We start from the raw sequence: 19,495 nt of genomic DNA on the forward strand, positions 1-19,495 counted from the left end.
AATCTTTTCTACCAACCTACCATGAGGGACTTTGTCAAACGCCTTACTGAAATCCATATAGACGACACCAACGGCTCGTCCTTCGTCGACCGTTTTTGTCACCTCCTCAAAAAATTCTACCAGATTCGTAAGGCAAGACTTCCCCTTTACAAAGCCATGCTGCGTATCCTTAATCAGATCGCCACGCTCTAAGTGCTCATACATCCTATCCCTACGAATCCTTTCCATCAACTTGCCTACCACTGAAGTCAAACTCACCGGCCTATAGTTACCCGGGTTATCCCTCCTACCCTTTTTAAACAACGGTACCACGTTCGCTATCCTCCAGTCCTCTGGGACCTCACCTGTGTCCAAAGAAGAGACAAAGATTTGCGTCAGAGGCCCAGCAATCTCGTCCCTTGCCTTCCTAAGCAGCCTAGGATAAATGTCATCGGGCCCCGGAGATTTATCAGTTTTAATGGTACCTAAAAGCCCTAACACTTTTTCCCTTGTAATCGATAGATCCTTCAATTGGTCTACTGCTCCCTCGATGACCATACCAGACATCAAGCCCCTCTCCTTCGTGAATACCGACGCAAAGTATTCATTCAGGATCTCCCCCATTCCCTCAGACTCCAAGCACAATTCCCCTCGTCTGTCCCTGAGAGGACCGATTTTACCCCTAGCCACCCTTTTGCTCCTAACGTAGGAGTAAAACGCCTTTGGATTTTCCTTAATCCTACCTGCCAAAGCCATCTCATGCCCCCTTTTTGCCCTCCTAACTCCCCTTTTGAGATCCCTCCTACTCTCTCTGTACTCCTCCAACGCTCTCTCCGTTCCCACCTGCTTAGACCTGATGTACGCCTCTCATTTCTTCTTAACCAGGTCTTCTATATCTCTAGTAATCCACGGCTCTCTAATCCTACCTTTCCCATCCTTCCTCCTAACCGGCACATGCCTTTCCTGCACACATTGCAGTTTTCCCTTGAAAGACACCCACATGCCTAACGTGGATTTGCCCTCCAACAGCCTATCCCAGTCTGTATCCCTAAGCTCCTGCCTAATCCGGCTGTATCTAGCCTTCCCCCAATTTAGCACCCTCCCCTTAGGACAGCACGCATCTTTTTCCATTCGTATCCTAAAGCAGACAGAGTTGTGGTCACTATTAGTCACCTACCGCAACCTCAACCACCTGAGCCGGTTCATTGCCCAGAACTAAATCCAGTATAGCCCCCTCTCTAGTCGGGCTATCTACATACTGCTACATACTGCTGCAAGGATCCTTCCAATACACATCTTACGAATTCCTACCCATCTGAACCCCCAGCTCTAGGCACCTTCCAATCCACCCCAGGGAGATTAAAATCTCCCACTACAACAACCCTATTCTTCCTACACTTGTCCAAAATGTCTCTACATATACCCTCTTCCACCGCCTGCGGGCTGTTGGGCGGCCTGTAGTATACTCCTAGCATAGTAATGGCTCCCTTCCTATTCCTCAACTCCACCCACAGAGACTCAATTTCCAACCCCTCCATGTTAACCTCCCTCTGCACCGCTGCGATCTGCTCCCTAACTAAGAGCGCCACTCCCCCTCCTCTTTCTGACCCGCCCCTATCACACCTAAAACACTTATACCCAGGAATATTTAGCTGCCAGTCCTGCCCTTCCTTTAACCACGTCTCCGTCACTGCCACCACATCTAAATTCCTCGCGAACATCAAGGCCTTAAGTTCATCCGTCTTACCCGTCACACTCCTCGCATTAAAACAGATGCACTGAAGACCCCCAGGTCCACTCGGATCCTCATTCTCCTGGGAGATTTTCCTCTCATCTAGACTTACCCTGTCACCCAACTCACTCCCACTCCCAGTGCCTGAGCTGTCTGTCTCCTTCCCACCCCCCCTCCATATTAGTTTAAACCCTGCCGAAACACTCCAGCTAAAATATGTGTACCCTTCCCATTTAAATGTTCCCCATCTCACTTGTACAAGTGCCCTTCCCTCACAAAGACTTCCCAATGGTCTACAAAACTAAAACCCTCAAATACAGGCAGACATGAATAAACTTGCAGAATGAGCATCCCAAGTGGTAAATGAACTTCAGTATAGATAAATATGAGGTGGTGCATGAGGTTTGAGCAATTGCAAAGTCTGAGGCCCTTGTGCTTCTGCCCTCTGAGTCCCCTTACCTGTCTCACTTGCAACCACACTCTTCTGTCCCTGACAGAAACCAGAAGGCCCTGTCCTAAGAGGTATTACTACCTCTTGATACAAAGAATCCAGATAACTTTCCCCCTCCCTGATGCATTGCGGTGTCTGTCATTCAACCTCCAGTTCATGAACTCTGAACCGAAGCTGCTCAAACTTCATACACTTACTGCAGATGTGTTTGCCTTGGACCAAACTAGATTCCAGGAGTTCCTGCATGCTGCAGCTGTAATACATCATCTGTCCTGCCATCGCTAATTTGTCCAATTAAATATTTAATTATTTTACTCAATTATACATTTTACTTTTGCTTTTACATATCTTAACCTTATCACCAGTTGCTAGACTATTCTGAACCTTCAGAGTAGACTAAACTTATAAGATACTCACCAATAACTAGCTTCTTCTCATGTAGCAGAGTAAGACCACTTCCTGAAGGCTGAGAAAGCGAGAAAAGTAAACAAAGAGCATCTTTTTCCCTTCCTTCCCTAACTTACTTAATTACCCAACTCCCAGCACCAATGCCAAGTCACAACTCTTGTAGTGAGCCTTACCTAAAGCACTACCTTTCCCTTATGCACCAAATTCCCACTTTGAACCAAATTCCCAAATATCCTCACACATTCTTTGTCTCAATCAGTAAGTGCTCAGATCTGCTCGTAAACAAAATGCAAAGACACAAGTAGGAGTGAAGAATATTGTCAGGAATGAAAATGGAGATCATACAAAGCAACAAAAGAACTTCAGGAAAATAATAAGGCCAAAGGAATGGGTGGAAAATAATATGTGATTGGTATCAAGTACAATAGTAAGAAAGGAACAAGTACTACAAAAGAGATATAAGGGGATATAGCATTAAAAGCAAATAACTGTGGATGCTGGAATCTGAAATGAAAAGAGAAAATGCTGGAAAATCTCAGCAGGTCTGGCAGCATCGTAAGGAGAGAGAAAAGCTGACATTTCAAATCCAGATGACCCTTTGTCAAATCAGCTTTGACAAAGTGTCATGTGGACTCGAAACAGCAGTTCTTTTCTCTCCTTACAGATCCTGCCAGACCTACTGAGATTTTCCAGCATTTTCCCTTTTGGTTTGGGATTAAAAAACAGATGTTGCTGTGGTAGTGGATAAGGATGTGATTAAAAAGAGAGAAATAAATACATTATGAATAATACACTGGTACCCAGTGAGTAAAAACAAATGGGTCTTTTTCAAAATCACAGGCAGTGACCAGGAGTTCTCTGTTTCCTGTCTGCTACCCAATTCATAATCTATGCCAATATGTTATCCCCAAACCCATGTACTTTAATTTTGCACATTAACTTTTTATGTCAGACATAAACAAATGCTTTCATAAATCCAAATACACCACATCCACTGATTCCCTGTGTCTATTCTGCCGGTTACATCCACTAGCAACCTTGGTTTGGCAAATACAATTTCCCTTTTATGAATCAAAATGTTTATTTTGTCCAATCCCATTGATACTTTCTGAGTGTCCTGTTATTGTACCCGTTATAATATACTTTAACATTCATCCTATTACTGATGCTAGGGTAACTATACGGATCAGTGCTTCAACCCCAGCTACTCACAATATACATCAGTGATTTGGATGAGGGAACCAAAAGTAATATTTCCAAGTTTACTGACGGTATGAAACTTGGGAATGTGAATGATGAGGAGTACATTTTAGAGGCTTCAAGGTGATTTAAATAAGTTGTATGAATTTGCAGAAAACTGGCAGATGTGGTACAACATGGATAAATGTGAAGTTATTCACTTATTTGGGAAAAACTGAATGGCACAGTATTATTTAAATAGTGATAGATTGGGGAATGTTGACAGACAAAGAGACCTAGGTGTTCTTGTACACCAATCACTGAAAGCAAGATACAGCAAGCAGCTAAGAATGCAAATGGTGTGTTGGCCTTCAATGTAAAAAGACAAGCACAGGAGCAAGACATCTTAGTAAAACTGTACAGACCTTGGTGAGATCACACCCGGAGAACTGTGTGCAGTTCTGGTCCACTTACCTAAGAAAGGGTATACTTTCCATGGAGGGAGTGCAGCAAATGTTCACCAGACTGATTCCTGGGGTGCTAGGATTGTCATAAGAGGACAGTTTGGGTTGACTAGGTCTGTATTCACTGGAATTTAGAAGAACAAGAGGAGATCTGATTGAATAGTGTAACATGTTGTTTCCTCTGGCCTGGGGGGGGATTCTAGCATGAGGGGTCACAGCCTCAGGATATGAGGTAGGCCATTTAGGACTAAGATGAGAAGAAACTTCTTCACTTAGAGGGTGGTGAATCTGTAGAATTCTTCATCACTGAAGCCTGTGGAGAACAAGTCACTGAATATATTTAAGAAGGAAATAAATAGATTTCCAGCCTCTAAAGGTGTCAAGGGTTATTGGGAATGTGCCGGAGTGTGGTGTTTAGAGGATCAGCCATGGTCATTTTGAATGATGGAGCAGACCCAATGGGCTGAATGGCATGGTGGCACAGTGGTTAGCACTGCTGCCTGCCAGCACCAGGGATCTGAGTTTGATTCCCAGCTTGGATCACAGTCTGTGCAGAGTCTACGTGTTCTCACTGTGTCCATGTGGGTTTCCTCCGGGTGTTCTGGTTTCCTCCCACAATCTAAAAGATGTGCTTGTTAGGTGCATTGGCCATGCTAAATTCTCCCTCAGTGCACTTGAACAGGTGCTGGAGTATGATGATAAGGGGATTTTCACAGTAACTTCATTACAGTGTTAACGTAAGCCTACTTGTGACACTAATAAATAAACTTTATTTTCTATGTTTCCACAGGCATACTCTTTTGAGGGGGAATCATTGAACAGTGATTAGGGGAGACTTTTCCTATCCCAGTTCCAGTCACATTGTGCTTAATTATAGTATTTCTACCAGGCTATCTTTCAAGTTTAAATCTGACAATTAAAAATAAATTTAGCACATCCTTTGTGTGATAATTTCAAACAATTACTTACAATTAAGCTACTTAATGTGTCTGAGGGCTTTTTTTTCTTTATATAATCGTTCCTACTTTTCACTGTTGCTTGCTGTGTCCCCAGCCCCATCTCCTTCATACCCAAATTCCCTATTGGAATTACCATTCCCAGGTGCCAGTCACCTTCCTTCACTTCATCCATTTCAATGGCACAGTGACACAGTAGTTAGCACTGCTGCCTCACAGGGGACCTAGGTTCAATACCTGGCTTGGGTCACTGTCTGCATGGAGTCTGCACGTTCTCCCTGTGTCTGCATGGGTTTCCTCCAGATGCTCCAGTTTCCACCCAAATAGGTGCCGGAGTGTGGTGACTCGAGGATTTTCATGGTACTTTCATTTCATTTTTAATGTGTAATGTAATTTTTAATGTAATAAACTAAAACTATCTATTCGCTGTTGACTGCATTTAGATAGTAAATGTCCAGCAGGCTCTTTGACCACAGAGACACCGTAATAGAGCTCAGTGCTATCCTCCCGTGACATTCCCTGAGGCAAACTTCCTGCTGGGGTCACTGGATTGTCAGCAGGAAGATCTGGCTGGTGATCCCCTTCCTAAAATGGGAAGCTGGAGCTAACTGCAGTGCTCCTACCTCTGCCCAGCTGGCATCAGATAACTTGGCAAAGACCAGTGATCAAATGTGTGATCAGCTCACTGTATAAAGTCATCAGAGGAACTGCTAGCTTCATTTTTTTTAAGATCCTTGATGTTTTAATGTCAGCAGTAACTCTTGCATTTCAAACAAGCTGCCCAAGGTATTAAAATAATCCTGGTTAATTGAAAACTTATATTAAGTTGATCTTTCTCTACACCCAAGCTGTGACTGTAACATTACATTCTGCACCCTCTCCTTCCTTCGCTATGAACAGTGTGCTTTGTCTGTATGGTGTGCAAGATACAATACTTAAAGTTTGTCTAATAGTCACAAGTAGGCTTACATTAACACTGTAATGAAGTTACTGTGAAAATCCCCTAGTCACCACACTACGGCATGTGTTCATATACACTGGGGGAGAATTGAGCACAGCCAATACACATAACCAGCAAACCTTTTGGACTGTGGGAGGAAACTCACATAGACACTGGGAGAACATGCAAACTCCACACAGTGACCCAAGCCTGGAATTGAACCTAGGTCCCTGACGTTGTGAGACAGCAGTGCTAACCACTGTGCCACCATAGTGCCCTTTTTTCATTGTGTACTAATACATGTGACAATAATAAATCAAATCAAATTTAAAACAAAACAAGCTACAGCTGCTGTTGGGCTGTTAAAGTAATATCGAGGATAAAGCTTCCTCAACCTCCTTTAAAATAAACAGTTTCATACGTTTAAATCACTGTCACGCTAGGATAGTTTGCAATGCCACCGGCAGCACCTCACTAATGCAGATAATCTAACTACGGCTGCATCTGAGAGTTTACACTTTTCGGGGACAATTTCCCCAGATTATACTCAGTGCAGCATTACAATAGGAAGCCTGTTAGCCTGCATGCAAAGGCCTTGTTTGCAAACAGCCCTGAGGGCTTTAATTCCTTATCACTGTGTCTGGCAGTGCTGAATTGTTAACGATCCACCCATTCTGCAACGTAAGCAATGCAATCTCACATCACAACCATGCACAGCTACACAAACATACGAGGAAATGAACTTTATGCTGGGGAGGGGGGGGGGCACCCCCGACTTTTCCGGTCACGTGGAGACTTGGCATTTCCAAATATGGTCACATAAAGGCCACCGAGCCGCCAGATCAAAGGGAGCCGCCGTCTGCAGCTTTCCAATCCCATCCTTGTGGTTCAGAACATGACAACAACCCAATGGTTTTCTCACGCCGCACGCAATCCCCCTCTCCTCCGCAGTCCCTATACATTCCGTGCTAAATGCAGCAGCACAATCGGCTCCTTTATTCCCGGTGAAAAACTCTGCAATTAGATTCCCGCAACTCCGCATATTTGGGAAGGGGGTGGAGAAGGGGCGGGGGGGGCGGTGCTGGGGGGGGAACTCGGGCAGGAAAGGCGTGAACTGTCGGCTACATCAAAGGGATCTCAGCCCGTGTATTAATGAGACCCTTTGTTTCCTGGCTGCGATGCAACAGGTTCTCTCACATTTGCCAGTGAGGGACTGCTTTATTTTCCCTTCTGTTCGTTGTGGGAGGGCTGGAAATCTTTTAGCTCCTGGGTCATGCAAGAAAAATAATGATCTACAATGGAATCAGTGTCGCACACACAGAAATGTCTGTAAATGCACAAACCCAGTCGTAACGTTAACTTTATCTGTTTCCCACTAATTCACACTATACTATAGATGACTTATTTTGCAAAATGTCACGGTACTTTTACCCTTCATTTGGTACCTATACACCAAACAATACTTCCTTTCTGCCTGGTTCCGATTCCACGTACAGAAAGGACTGATTCAAACACACGCCAGCCATTGACTTATAAGTCATGTAAAGGAAACTTTTATTTCTGATACTATGTATGTAGATTGAAGCAAACTTTTGATAAATCCGGGATCTATTTTTTTTAAAAATCTTTGCTGGTATCAAAAGGACAATTGTTTGATTCTTCCAGTCGCCCTGAGCTCGACTAAAGGCGACTTCATATTTCCAGAGCTTGGGGTTTGGAGACACTAAACAGAAAGTCTTAGTGTGCACTGCCTGACGCCACGTCTGTGATTTCTGGGAGAAATAAATAAAATGTAATGCAGCGTGTGTTTAAACCTTCTCCTCTGTATCCTACCTCAGGGATTTTCACAGTAACTTCATTGCAGAGTTAATTTGAAGATTTTGATGATCTGATTTATTATTGTCACATGTATTAGCACAAGTGTTTGTTTCATGCGTGCTATGCAAAGCATACCGTTCATAGAGAAGGAAACGAGAGAGTGCAGAATGTAATGTTACAGTGTAGGGTGCAGAGAAAGATCAACTTAATGCAAGGTAAGTCCATTCAAAAGTCTTACCGCAGCAGGGAATAAGCTGTTCTTGAGTCGGTTGGTACCTGACCTCAGACTTTTGTATCTTTTTCCCAACGGAAGAAGGCGGAAGAGAGAATGTGTGTGGAGTCCTTAATTATGCTGGCTGCTTTGCCGAGGCAGTGGAAAGTCAGTGGCTGGGAGACTGGTTTGCGTGATGGATTGGCCTACATTCACGACCTTTTGTAGTTCCTTGCGGTCTTGGGCAGAGCAGGAGTTATACCAAGCTGTGATACAACCAGAAAAATGCTTTCTATGGTGCATCTGTAAAAGTTGGTGAGAGTCATAGCTGACATACCAAATTTCCTTAGTCTTCTCAGAAAGTAGAGGCATCGGTGGGCTTTCTTAACTATAGTCTCAGCTTGGGGGGACCAGGACAGTTGTTGGTGATCTGGATGCCTAAAAATTTGAAGCTCTCGGCCCTTTTTACTTCGTCTCCGTTGATGTAGACCGGGGCATGTTCTCCTTTATGCTTCCTGAAATCGATGACAATCTCATTTGTTTTGTTAACATTAAGGGAGAGATTATTGTTGCCGCATCAGTTCACCAGATTCTGTCTCTCATTCCTATACTCCGTAAGCCTACTCGTGATACTAATAACTAAACTTAATATTTATCCCTCAGCCATTCCCACTATATTAGATTATCTGGCCATTTATCACATTGTTTGCGAGATCATGCAATGTGTGAGTTGGTTGTAGATTTACCTGTGTTAGAAAACCAATTATTTCTCAAAAAGTAAAAGCAAATTTAAATTGGAATCTGAAACCAAAAGAGAAAATGCTGGGAAACTTGTTTGACAAAGGGTCATCTGGACTTGAAACTCCAACTCTTTTCTCTCCTTACAGATGCTGCCAGACCTGCTGAGATTTTCCAGCATTTTCTCTTTTGGTTTCTCAACAAGTACTTCATTGGCCAAATTTGGAATTTCCTGACGTAGTGAAAGATGTACACCAATGCAAGTTCTTTCTTTAAAACTTAGTAAGCCTTGATGATGGAAGAATCAGCTAAATTTTTTTTACTTGCAAATCACTGTACTCTGAAAAAACAAATGACAGTTTTGTGTTTCTGTTTCTATATATGTGAATATGTGAGAATATAAAGATGAACATTGTGTGTGTGCATATCTAAACTTATCGGTGTAAATATGTGAAAGTTATATGTGTGAATATATAAGGGACCTGATTTAGTTGACTCTGGTTAAGAAATCTAGAAGTTCTCACTCAAGATAAGGGGCTGAACATTTAGGATTGAGATGAGGAGAAATTTCTTCATTCAAAAGGTTGTGAAGATTTGGAATTCTATATTTCAGAGGTTTGTGGATCTCCTCCTTTGAACAGTTCTGTGTCTATAGAAATGTGTGGTATGTGTAAATTAGTATATTTGTGGATTTCTATCTATATTTTGATATGACTTTGTCAGTTGTATGTCAGAATGTGTATGTACAAGAAAGTATCTGCAGATAATCATACATGAATGTGAATGTGTCAGTGGTGTGAATATGTGTGTGTGTTTATGCTTACGATTGTGAATGTACATAATGTAATGTGCTTATGTAATGCAGCACCCTGGGATATGTTGTGAGAAGAAGCACCATATAAGTGCCGGTGAAGTATATTAAGTGTACGGTAGCACTGTGGCACGGTGGTTAGCACTGCTGCCTCAGAGTATCCGGGTTTGATTCCTGACATGGATCACTGTCTGTGTGGAGTTTGCACATTCTCCCCATGTCTGTATGGGTTTCTTCCAGGTGCTCCAGTTTCCTTCCACTGTCCAAAGATGTGCGGGTCAGGTTGATTGGCCATGCTAAATTGCCATTTAGTGTCAGGGGTACTAGCAGGGTAAATAGGTGAGGCTTCGGGGATAGGGCTGGGTGGGACTGTGATCGGTGCAGACTCGTTGGGCCAAATGACCTTCTCCTGCACTGTAGGTATTCTGTGAAATGTGGAAGTAAATATATGTATGCATATATTGAATGTATCAATGCAATTATGCATTTATGCGTGAACATGGATGTCTGTGATTACATGAATATCTCTGCGTGGGCGTGTCTGTGGCATTGATCTGTTTGTGACAGAATGTGTCTTCTGACATTTTGTTTCGTGGAATTCACTGTAAAAGTGTCAATTGTGCGTCAAAGGGCATGTTTAAATGTATGCAGTGTTTGCAAATGCTTTTTTAAATGCTGGAACAGAAATTCAGCAAGTTCAAGGGGGCTGGCAAAGACTGACTGCTGCTCTACTTTATTTTAAAATTAATTTTATCAACAACAAAGAGTTTGCTGATTGCGTGACATTTCAGCTGGGGCAACAGTGAGATTATCATCATGGAGGGAGAATGTGTCTGTGAACTGGGGCCCTTGAAGGCTATAGTGCTTTCATAGGTAAAGTTGGAAAACTGCCTCCTTGATGTGGGGAGTGAGGGGACTGGTAGGGAAGTTTTTGGGGAAGTAATTGGGGCTCGACACCTCTCAAAAATAGACGAATGCCAACGTCACCTCTTTATTTCCAATTTTTATTAATTTAAACATCTATCAGTTATGCAGTAAAAAAATTTAGAATTAACCAGAATACACTTTATTTATTGTAATAATTCAAATTTTTCAAAGGGACATACTCCCAAAGCTTCTATAATGTGCATGTTCAGAGGAGCAGGAGCAATATTTGAATATTTTTATTTGAGTTGATCTATTATTGTCACATATATTAGTATACAGTGAAAAGTGTTGTTTCTAGCACACCATAAAGACAAACATAGCGTTCATAGAGAAGGAAATGAGAGAGTGCAGGATGTAATGTAACAGTCAAAGCGAGGATGTAGAGAAAGATCAACTTAATGCGAGGTAGGCCCATTCAGAAGTCTGATGGCAGCAGGGAAGAAGTTGTTCTTGAGTTTGTTGGTACGTGCCCTCAGACTTTTGTAACTTTTTTCAACGGAAGAAAATGGAAGAGAGAATGCGTGGGGTCCTTAATTGTGCTGACTGCTTTTCCAAGGCAGCGGGAAGTACAGACAGTGTCAATGTGTGGGAGGCTGGTTTGAGTGATGGACTGTGCTTCGTTCACAACACTTTGTAGTTTCTTGGATGGTCTTGGATGGAGTAGGAGACATACCAAGCTGTGATACAGCTTGGTATGGCTCCTTTTCTACCTTTTCTCTCTATCGCCCTGGAACATGTGTGCAATATATCTGAGTGTGTGAACATTTGTTGCTCAATGTGAATATGGCTTTGGTCAACATCAGCATTAATGTCCTTTTTCATTTGATTTCACCTTTGTTGAAGCACCTTAGAATGCATTTCTGCATTTAAAGTGCTATATTTATCCAAGTTGTTGCTTGTGATTAATACTGTGGTGCATGATCCATCCTTAACTTTTTCATTTCTGCATGGCCTTTAACATTTTGATTATTCCATTCTTTCTACTACCCTTCCTCCATAGTTCATCTCTGTGGTAGTACCCTCTTGTGGTTCCAATCTTACATGCTTCAATGTAGTCAGCACATCTACAGCCCTTCCTCCTCCCATTTCTGCATGTTACCTCTAGCATGTCCAAAGTTCCAGCTTTGTTATCTTTCTCTTCCCCATATTGACAGTGCCATTGTGAAACATTATCCATGACCATGTATGACACTGAGATTTGCCTTCCCGAAATCACAAATGTGACTTAAACATTTCAACATCAAGTTATAAATGAGCAAAGGATTTCTCAAGTTTAATACAGGGGGAGACCATAAAAGCTTTGTTTTCCACTAGACCTTCTGAAGCCCCCTATTTAACTGTTTTCTTTGACTCTATCCAACAGTGCACAATCTTAGTGTTCTCTTTGACTTTGACCAGAGGGTGAAACCCACATTCAACTACCAATAAGAATACTAGTTCCACTTTAGTAACATCATTTATCCCTGTTCCCATTTCACTACAGACACTTTAATTTATGCCTTCATTAGCCTGGGCTTAACTGCTCCCATGTTCTCTTCCCCATCCTGTCAAGCCACATCATATACAAACTCCAAATTGTCTATAAACTTCCACTAATGGTGTATTCCATACTAAGTGTTGGACACCCCAATCCCACAGTCTCACAAAGATCTATACTAACTCACTGTATGATGAACACTAATTTTAAAATCACAGAATTACAGAATTGTTATGGCACAGAAGGAGGCCATTTGATCCATTTTAAAATTATTATTTTAGGTTACACACCCTTCTGATTTCTTACCTGATCCTACGTTGGCAACTTCCTGCAGCTCCCACACTCTGCTTTTGCAAAGTTGGCCTTCTGTGCTTCCCTGCCTCGCTGCTCTGCCATGTGTGGCAAAATCAAAATCAAAACCCTGCACTTCATTTTTTTTCTTCAGCTCCTCCCCCCCCCCTTTTCCACCTCGTTCTATGTTCAAAAACATACTTAAAATCGAACTAGTTGAACAAATTCTTCTCACAGCTACTGCTCTGTTTTAATGCACCCTTTTTGTGAAATATTCCACAATATGGAAGGTCCTTCCTAGGAGCAAGTTGTGTGTCAGTGCAGGAGTGGAAGTTTGATTGTTAATGTATCTGTACATTCCTGGTTGTTTGGCTTCATTTGTGTCTGTAAATAGCTGTATTTATGTGGCTGTATCTGTGGCTGTGTATGTCTGCATACATGTCTGTGTGTCTGTATTTGTACATGTGTGTCTGTCTATCTGTGGCTATGTATCTGTATATGTGTGTGTCTGCATTTGTGCATATTTGTGTCCGGATTTAAGTTTGTGACTGTGCATGTCTGTGTACGTTTGAGAGTATTTGTGCATATTTGTGTCTGTATTTAAATTTGTGACTGTATTTGTGCCTGCGTATGTCTGCACGTGTGTCTATACATTTGTACATGTGCATCTGTATTTAAGTTTGTGTCCAGGTTTGTGCCTGCATGTAGTATGGAATTGTGTGTCTGTGTGTATATCTGTGCATATCTGCATGTAACTGAGTATGTAGCCCACTAAGTGTGCTGATAAATGTACGTGTGTGAAGATATTTCTGATGTTCCCATTGTGTGTGTACCTGTGTCTGTATCCTTGAGTATTCCGTGAGACAGACAGCCTTTCGCACTTGAACCAAACTTACATTATACTTGGTCCATTTTAACCCATACCTCTCCCCTCACCCCCGCAAAAAAAACTGTTAAATCTTCCAATTTAACAATTCTAAACGGACACGTTAAAGAATTTGCATAATTTAGAGAAAAAAAAAGTTAGTTGATCTGTTGATCAAACTGAACTGGGTTCAGAAAACCGTAAGGGAGGCACGTTCCCTTTGATGAACACGAGTGGAGAGAATGTATGGTAAATAGTTATTTGTTAGGGAAGGCTGGGGTTGGATTCTTCTCTCCACGCATATTAATATCGGATTTTAAAACAGCTGCCTGGAAAGATGTTTTTTTTAAAGTGAGGAGGGGGGGAGCTGATTGCAAGGGCATGGACTTATTGGAAAAATAATAATGATTTTAAAAGTGTTTCGTTGATGAAACAATTGAATCCCCCTCCCGTCAATAAGGCTGTCAATCAAAAGGCGGTACGCTTTGATGTTGAGCCGTCGCCTTGGTCCTAAAACACAAACTGCTTCAGATCTTTTTTTCTCTCTCTGCAGCCGTACTTTCACTGAGATCTTTTCTCTCTCTCTCTCTCTCCTGCTCCAACTGACTGCAACTTTATATTGCATTAATTGGGTAGCATACAGCAAGCGGCGCAAGTCCTGGTCAATAACTTTGGATAGTGCGAAGTGAAGGAGTGGAGAGGTTTAAGGGGGGTGAAGTAGGGAGGGGGTGGGGTGACTTGGGGGGGTGGGGTGGGGGGGCAAGAGGAGGGAAGAGAGGGGGGGTGATATCCTAAGGAAAAATGCCGCAGCTGAACAGCGGTGGAGGGGATGATCTGGGGGCCAACGACGAAATGATTTCCTTCAAGGACGAAGGGGAACAGGAGGAGAAAATCTCCGAGAACACTCTCACAGAGAGGGACTTAGCAGACGTGAAGTCATCGTTAGTTAACGAGTCGGAGACTAACCAGAACGTGAATCCTGCATCCGACCCAGGGGTGAGTGCTAGAGTTTGATCTTTGCTCCAATCCATGAATTTGCAGTCTATTAAGAAATACACACACACGTGTGCCTATAACACAGTCATTCTCATCTCATACATATTCTTCTTTTACATGATTACCCCCCCCCCCCAACTCCCCTCCCCAACTCCTCGAAACAGGCGATTAGACGCTCACAGGACAATCAAAGAATTTACCAGGACAAATCCAGAGGTCACATCGATGACGGTAGGGGCTTGCTTGCATTTGTTTCTTTTTGTTGTTGCTGTATATAGACCCACCATCCTTTGATTCATTCATCCACTTTATTCGCCAGTCGTTTTACAACAAAAGTTTGTGAATGTCAATAACAAGCCATTAAAACTTTTTTTTCCCTCCTCTCCCTCTGGCTCTCTCATGCAGTTATAAAGCAGCGTCAAGATGGTGGTACTTTCAAAGGGACTGCCTACTCGGGGTATCCCCACTTTCTGATGCTCCAAGACCCCTACCTGCCCAATGGATCCCTCTCTCCATCTGTAAGTCCTTGTCACGCTGTGCATTGTTGCAGGAATTGTACATCCCTCGCTTATTATTTCAGGCTTATTTTTCTTGGGAGGCGGGGAGGGGAAGAATTAGTGATTATTGCAGGAAATAAATGTTCATCACCAACCAGTCATCGGCTCACTCACAAAAGCAGCTAATTTCAATGTCTGCGTTGAGGTGGGAAGGGTCTTTTTTTTGACCTGCTGATCGTTTAAACGTCTCCTTGTTTGCTCCAAAACCTTGCTGAGACTCAGGGAATCTTTCCTAGTCAAGTTGTTTGATTCTACACGCTGCAAACCAGTCAGAATAGGATAAATGTATCTCTTGTGGTTGCCGCCTGGTGAAGGGTAGTCATCATTTGCTGGGTTGGTGTTTGCTCATTTGGACAGTGTGAGTAAACAAATACTGGAGGGCTGTCAGCTACAAGTGGTCAATTCGTAGTTGTGGTGTCTGGGGCGGGAGGGGGAGGAAGAGGGAGAGGAAATGACAATTAATTTTTGGGGTCGATCCCTTGCTCCTAATCCTTAATTGTTTTAAAGACAACATCACAATAGTTTCGATTTTCTCAAAAGTTGCTAAGCCTTCTTCTGCAACAGGCCGAACACTTGTTCGAGAACAAGTGATGGAATAAGTTCTTGTTTCAGTTTATTTATTAGTGTCACAAGTAAACTGCAGTGAAGTTACTGTGAAAATAAAGAAGAGGTCATTCAGAGAAAAAAAACCCGCAATACATTCACAACAGTTGGAAACTTGAAAAAAAAACAAATGAGGAAGGCGGGGAGGGGGCTGTGTAATTTCTTATTTTGTTCCATCACTTTCCTGGTGTAAAGTGAAACTTGCTCATGCCTGAAAATAAACAATGTTCCTCTTCTGTTGATTTTAGAGTATTGTAAACAATGAGACTTCTGAATAATTGTTTCCCAATATCGAACCTCAGTGGTATTTAAACACATTTCAAAAGTAGAGAAGGTAAACCGAATTTTTTTTGAAGTGATATCCTTTTATTAATAAAACAAATCCTACGTACAATAAGAATGTGGCACAGAAAGAAATAGTAGAAATCATCGCCACTCAGCTCAAGCGGCTGTTAAGATGTTCTTGACTGAAATTATTTGCATTTCAAAGTCATGTCCCATCAGGCTGCTCTCTTGATGTGTCAACATTTAAATCAAGGAATCCGCATTTTTCTGAGTAATTCAGTACAAGAGACTAAAGTACTTGGAAGTTGACAAAAACGTCAGTGTCTGGAAAGGAAGCCGTTTTTTGAAGAATAACAAAATAAGTCAGTTTTTTTTAAAAAAAGATAAAAACACATTACACATACGTGTGTGCATGATCACTAGGTGAGGCAAGACCTTTTATAAAGTGTCGTAGAGCCCTGTCTGACTTTTTTTTGCCCACCGAATCATCTCATTGATAGAAAGGATTATGAAGCCTGCACACCATCAAGCTGCAAACACTTGTGGGAGACACAGCTTTTGTGCTATAATCTTGCATGACAAGAACAGGTACCAGCAGCTGCCCATTTTCCTTTATATACATATATAAAAAAACAAAAACCTTTGCTTATCTGATATCAGATAAATGTCCTCTTGAGCATTTCCATCCAGAAGCTCAAACCTTTGACAATGTGTTGTTGTGCTTTGTGTCTCGTACTGTTGTTGTGCAATGTGGTTTGAGTGGTCGTTTTTTCTCTCTCTCTCTCTTACTGTGGAACCAAATGGAAATCTTTTCAGTCAAGATAGATTTGCTTGAGGGCTGGTGGGGCAGTGAGCAGGTGGGGTGGGGGGTGATATCAGATCAGACAGAAGCTTTCTTGTTGGCTTAGTAATATAACACAGGCACCGTTGGGGGAAAAAAAAGGCAATACTGTTTAATAAACTGCTTACGGTCTCAGAGCTTCTATGACTTGGGCACCCTGCTCAATCTGCATAGACTGACAGGCACGAGATGTCAGAAATGTTATTCCTGAGGTAGTCTCATTGCCAGTGCTCCTTCTTCGAATCAAATAATTAAAAAAAATCAAATAGTTAAACAAAGAAATGTGAATAATTTGCCTTCTTTGTTTGGCTTATTTCTGTTTTGTGTTTTGGTAAATATTTTGGTGTGAACAGTGAACACTGGAGATACAGTCATGGGAACTTGTTTTTAGATGAGATATTAAGTTCGATAGAGCAAAAAAAGTTGGGTTACTGTTAGTAGGCACAGGCACAAGTTTAACTTTCCATGTCTCGGTTATGCACGGTTAATATTATTCCCTCACACCATCAGCCCCAGAAGCTTCACAAAGCAAATTTCCGCAGAAATAACACAATTTAAGAAAAAAAAGTCCCCAGAGCTAAAGAATAAAAAGGGGTGTTACAATTTTTTGTGTAACTTTTTGTTCTCAACCCATAGAGTTCCGGTCATGCTTTATGTTTGGGTTGTGATTCTATTGCTGGAAGCAGTGACAAGGTAAATAAGAATGGCAGAGTCCTCTGTTTGAATCTTGAAAATTACACCAAAACAAAGCAATTGATCACGCCAATCTGTGAATCTTGAATCAGGATTGACTAGAAACCTGTCTTTGGATCCAGCTCTTAGTTCATGGCTAAATATAAATGAAAAGTGAGTGCTATCTTCAAAATAAACCTTGGGGGGAAAGGTTGAATAGAGTTGTCATTACAGTTTGGTCCAACAATGTGCTGATCCAGTTGAAAACCTTTTTGCTACTGTATAAATGACCATCTGAGGTGACCCCAGAATTCCCTGCGAATACTAGCCTTCTAAGGATTAAAATGATCCCCAATGGGGTGAGAAACTGTCTCAAGATACAGTCTTTACATGAAGGAAAATACCATTTGAAACAAGGCAAAACTATCATAGCTCATATGCCTGTTCACAAAATATAAAACAGATATGGTTATCCACCTATGTGAGAACTAGTTTACCAAACTTAATTTATACAGATTGAGTACAATTAAAGTTGTATTTCAAATCTGTTGCGTGTTATTAATTAGTAACTTGCAATCACAGTATGCTTTTAAATTCATTTAGCAAATAACAGTTACTGTTGGACAGCAGAAAGGAAAGCAATGATCACACCCTTGGGTCTTATATAGTTCTTTGCTTCATTGCAACATTTGTTAAATATTTTGATACTGAGGTTAAGGAAGGTGGTGGGCGGGGGGGTGGTTAGCTCAGTTGGTTAGGTGGCTAGTATATAGTTAAGAATAACATCAACAGCACGGGTTTGATTCCCATTTCGGCTGAGGTAGAGTTGGCACCTGTCTCCTCACCCTGCCCCTGAGAGTGGAAAGCAATGATCATACTCCACATGGCATGGCTTAGAATCATAGAATCCCTGCTGTGCAAAAAGAGGCCATTCTGTCCATCGAGTCTGCATTGACCATAATCCCACCTATTCCCGAGTCTGCAGCGACAACAATCTCACCCCTATTCCTGTAACCACACATATTTACCCTGCCAATCCCCTAACACTAGGGTCAATTTACATGACCAATCAACCTAACGCACACATCTTTGGACTGTGGGAGGAAACTGGAGGAAATCCACATAGGCATGGGGAGAATTGCAAACTCCGCAAGACAGTGACTGACCCGAGGCCAGATTTGAACCCGGGTCCCTGATGGTGTGAGGCAGCAGTGCTAACCACTGTGCCACCCCTTAGCTCGAGAAAGAATGTGAGATGTCGCTATAATTCACTTGTAAAGCTACTATTTTGTTCCCTGTTAGGACAAGTTGACAATACATTTTTTTGTAGTTTCAGATGACAGTTCCTATGAATTAAATCTAAAGAGGTCAAACTTGAAACCATTCTCTTGTCCTCAATGCAGACCTAAAGCAGTTTTGTCCAGACTGATGAAAGTGGCCTAGTAGCCACTTATAGACAAGGCTCCATCAGTATCTTGCCTCCCATAAGCATACTGATACTTGTTCTTTTACAACAAATTGAACAATGTTCAAAATATATTTATTAGACATGATTTAAAATGTATACAGTTATTTAATATAATTGTACTAATACATCCACCACTGACAAAAACTGACAAGGAAATGGATCAGGATGAAGGATCAGCAGATAATGACCCAAAGACCTGCCTTTAGACAGAGCACACATGAATGAATGAGTGAATATACTGAGGTACGCCACGCAGACTTTTTTCTTTTGGCATTTGGTGTTTGAGACAGTTTGATTCATTCCTAATGGATGTGAACTCCCAGCACAAAGTAGGGTGAGTTTGTGCAAATTGACACTAAATTGTCAATATCACTGAAAGGGGAGGTAAGGATAACTGGTGCAACTGAATCATTGCACTGGTCTAGCAGAGATTGTTTTTATTAAGATTGAGGTGAAGGCCTCTTTTTTTCTACAAAGAACGTTGAGCTTTAGATGCATGATGTAACTGGCCTAGGGATACATGTTGCTGGGTGAAAATAAACAGAAAAAGATTTTTTTTTCCAGCGCTGAAGTATTTTTGCCAACTATTCACCAAAAAAACCTAAGATTTTACCCATTAATAATTCACTGCCATAAGTAAATGGTGGGGTACTGGTGAGTTGTTGACGGTGATTTTTACTCCTTGCATAAGTCTTCTCTGCTGCTTGTCACCTCAGATTGAGGGCCGACAGATCCTAGTTCCTGACATTTAAACTGGACAACTATGCAAATAGGCAGAAGGATGCATAGGAACAATCCAAAGTGTTCCCCTTGGAGTGCCGCTATC

The 19,495-nt window shown here is 41.8% G+C and overlaps 1 protein-coding gene across 5 annotated transcripts in view; it reads left to right on the forward strand.

Annotated features, from left to right (window-relative positions):
* Window positions 1-14,048: 14,048 nt before the first annotated feature.
* LOC145351787 (transcription factor 7-like 2) overlaps window positions 14,049-19,495 on the forward strand; it is a 218,583-nt gene continuing 213,136 nt past the window's right edge. For all 5 annotated transcript variants that reach the window (XM_080201425.1, XM_080201422.1, XM_080201421.1 and 2 more), the window contains exons 1-3: window positions 14,049-14,243; window positions 14,408-14,474; window positions 14,649-14,761. In XM_080201425.1, coding sequence (XP_080057551.1) covers window positions 14,049-14,243; window positions 14,408-14,474; window positions 14,649-14,761 — 375 coding nt within the window. The remainder of the gene's footprint in view (window positions 14,244-14,407; window positions 14,475-14,648; window positions 14,762-19,495) is intronic.

Source organism: Carcharhinus amblyrhynchos, chromosome 13 (genome assembly GCF_965287045.1).
Source record: "Carcharhinus amblyrhynchos chromosome 13, sCarAmb.v2.hapA, whole genome shotgun sequence".
In the NCBI taxonomy this organism is placed as follows: Eukaryota; Metazoa; Chordata; class Chondrichthyes; order Carcharhiniformes; family Carcharhinidae; genus Carcharhinus; species Carcharhinus amblyrhynchos.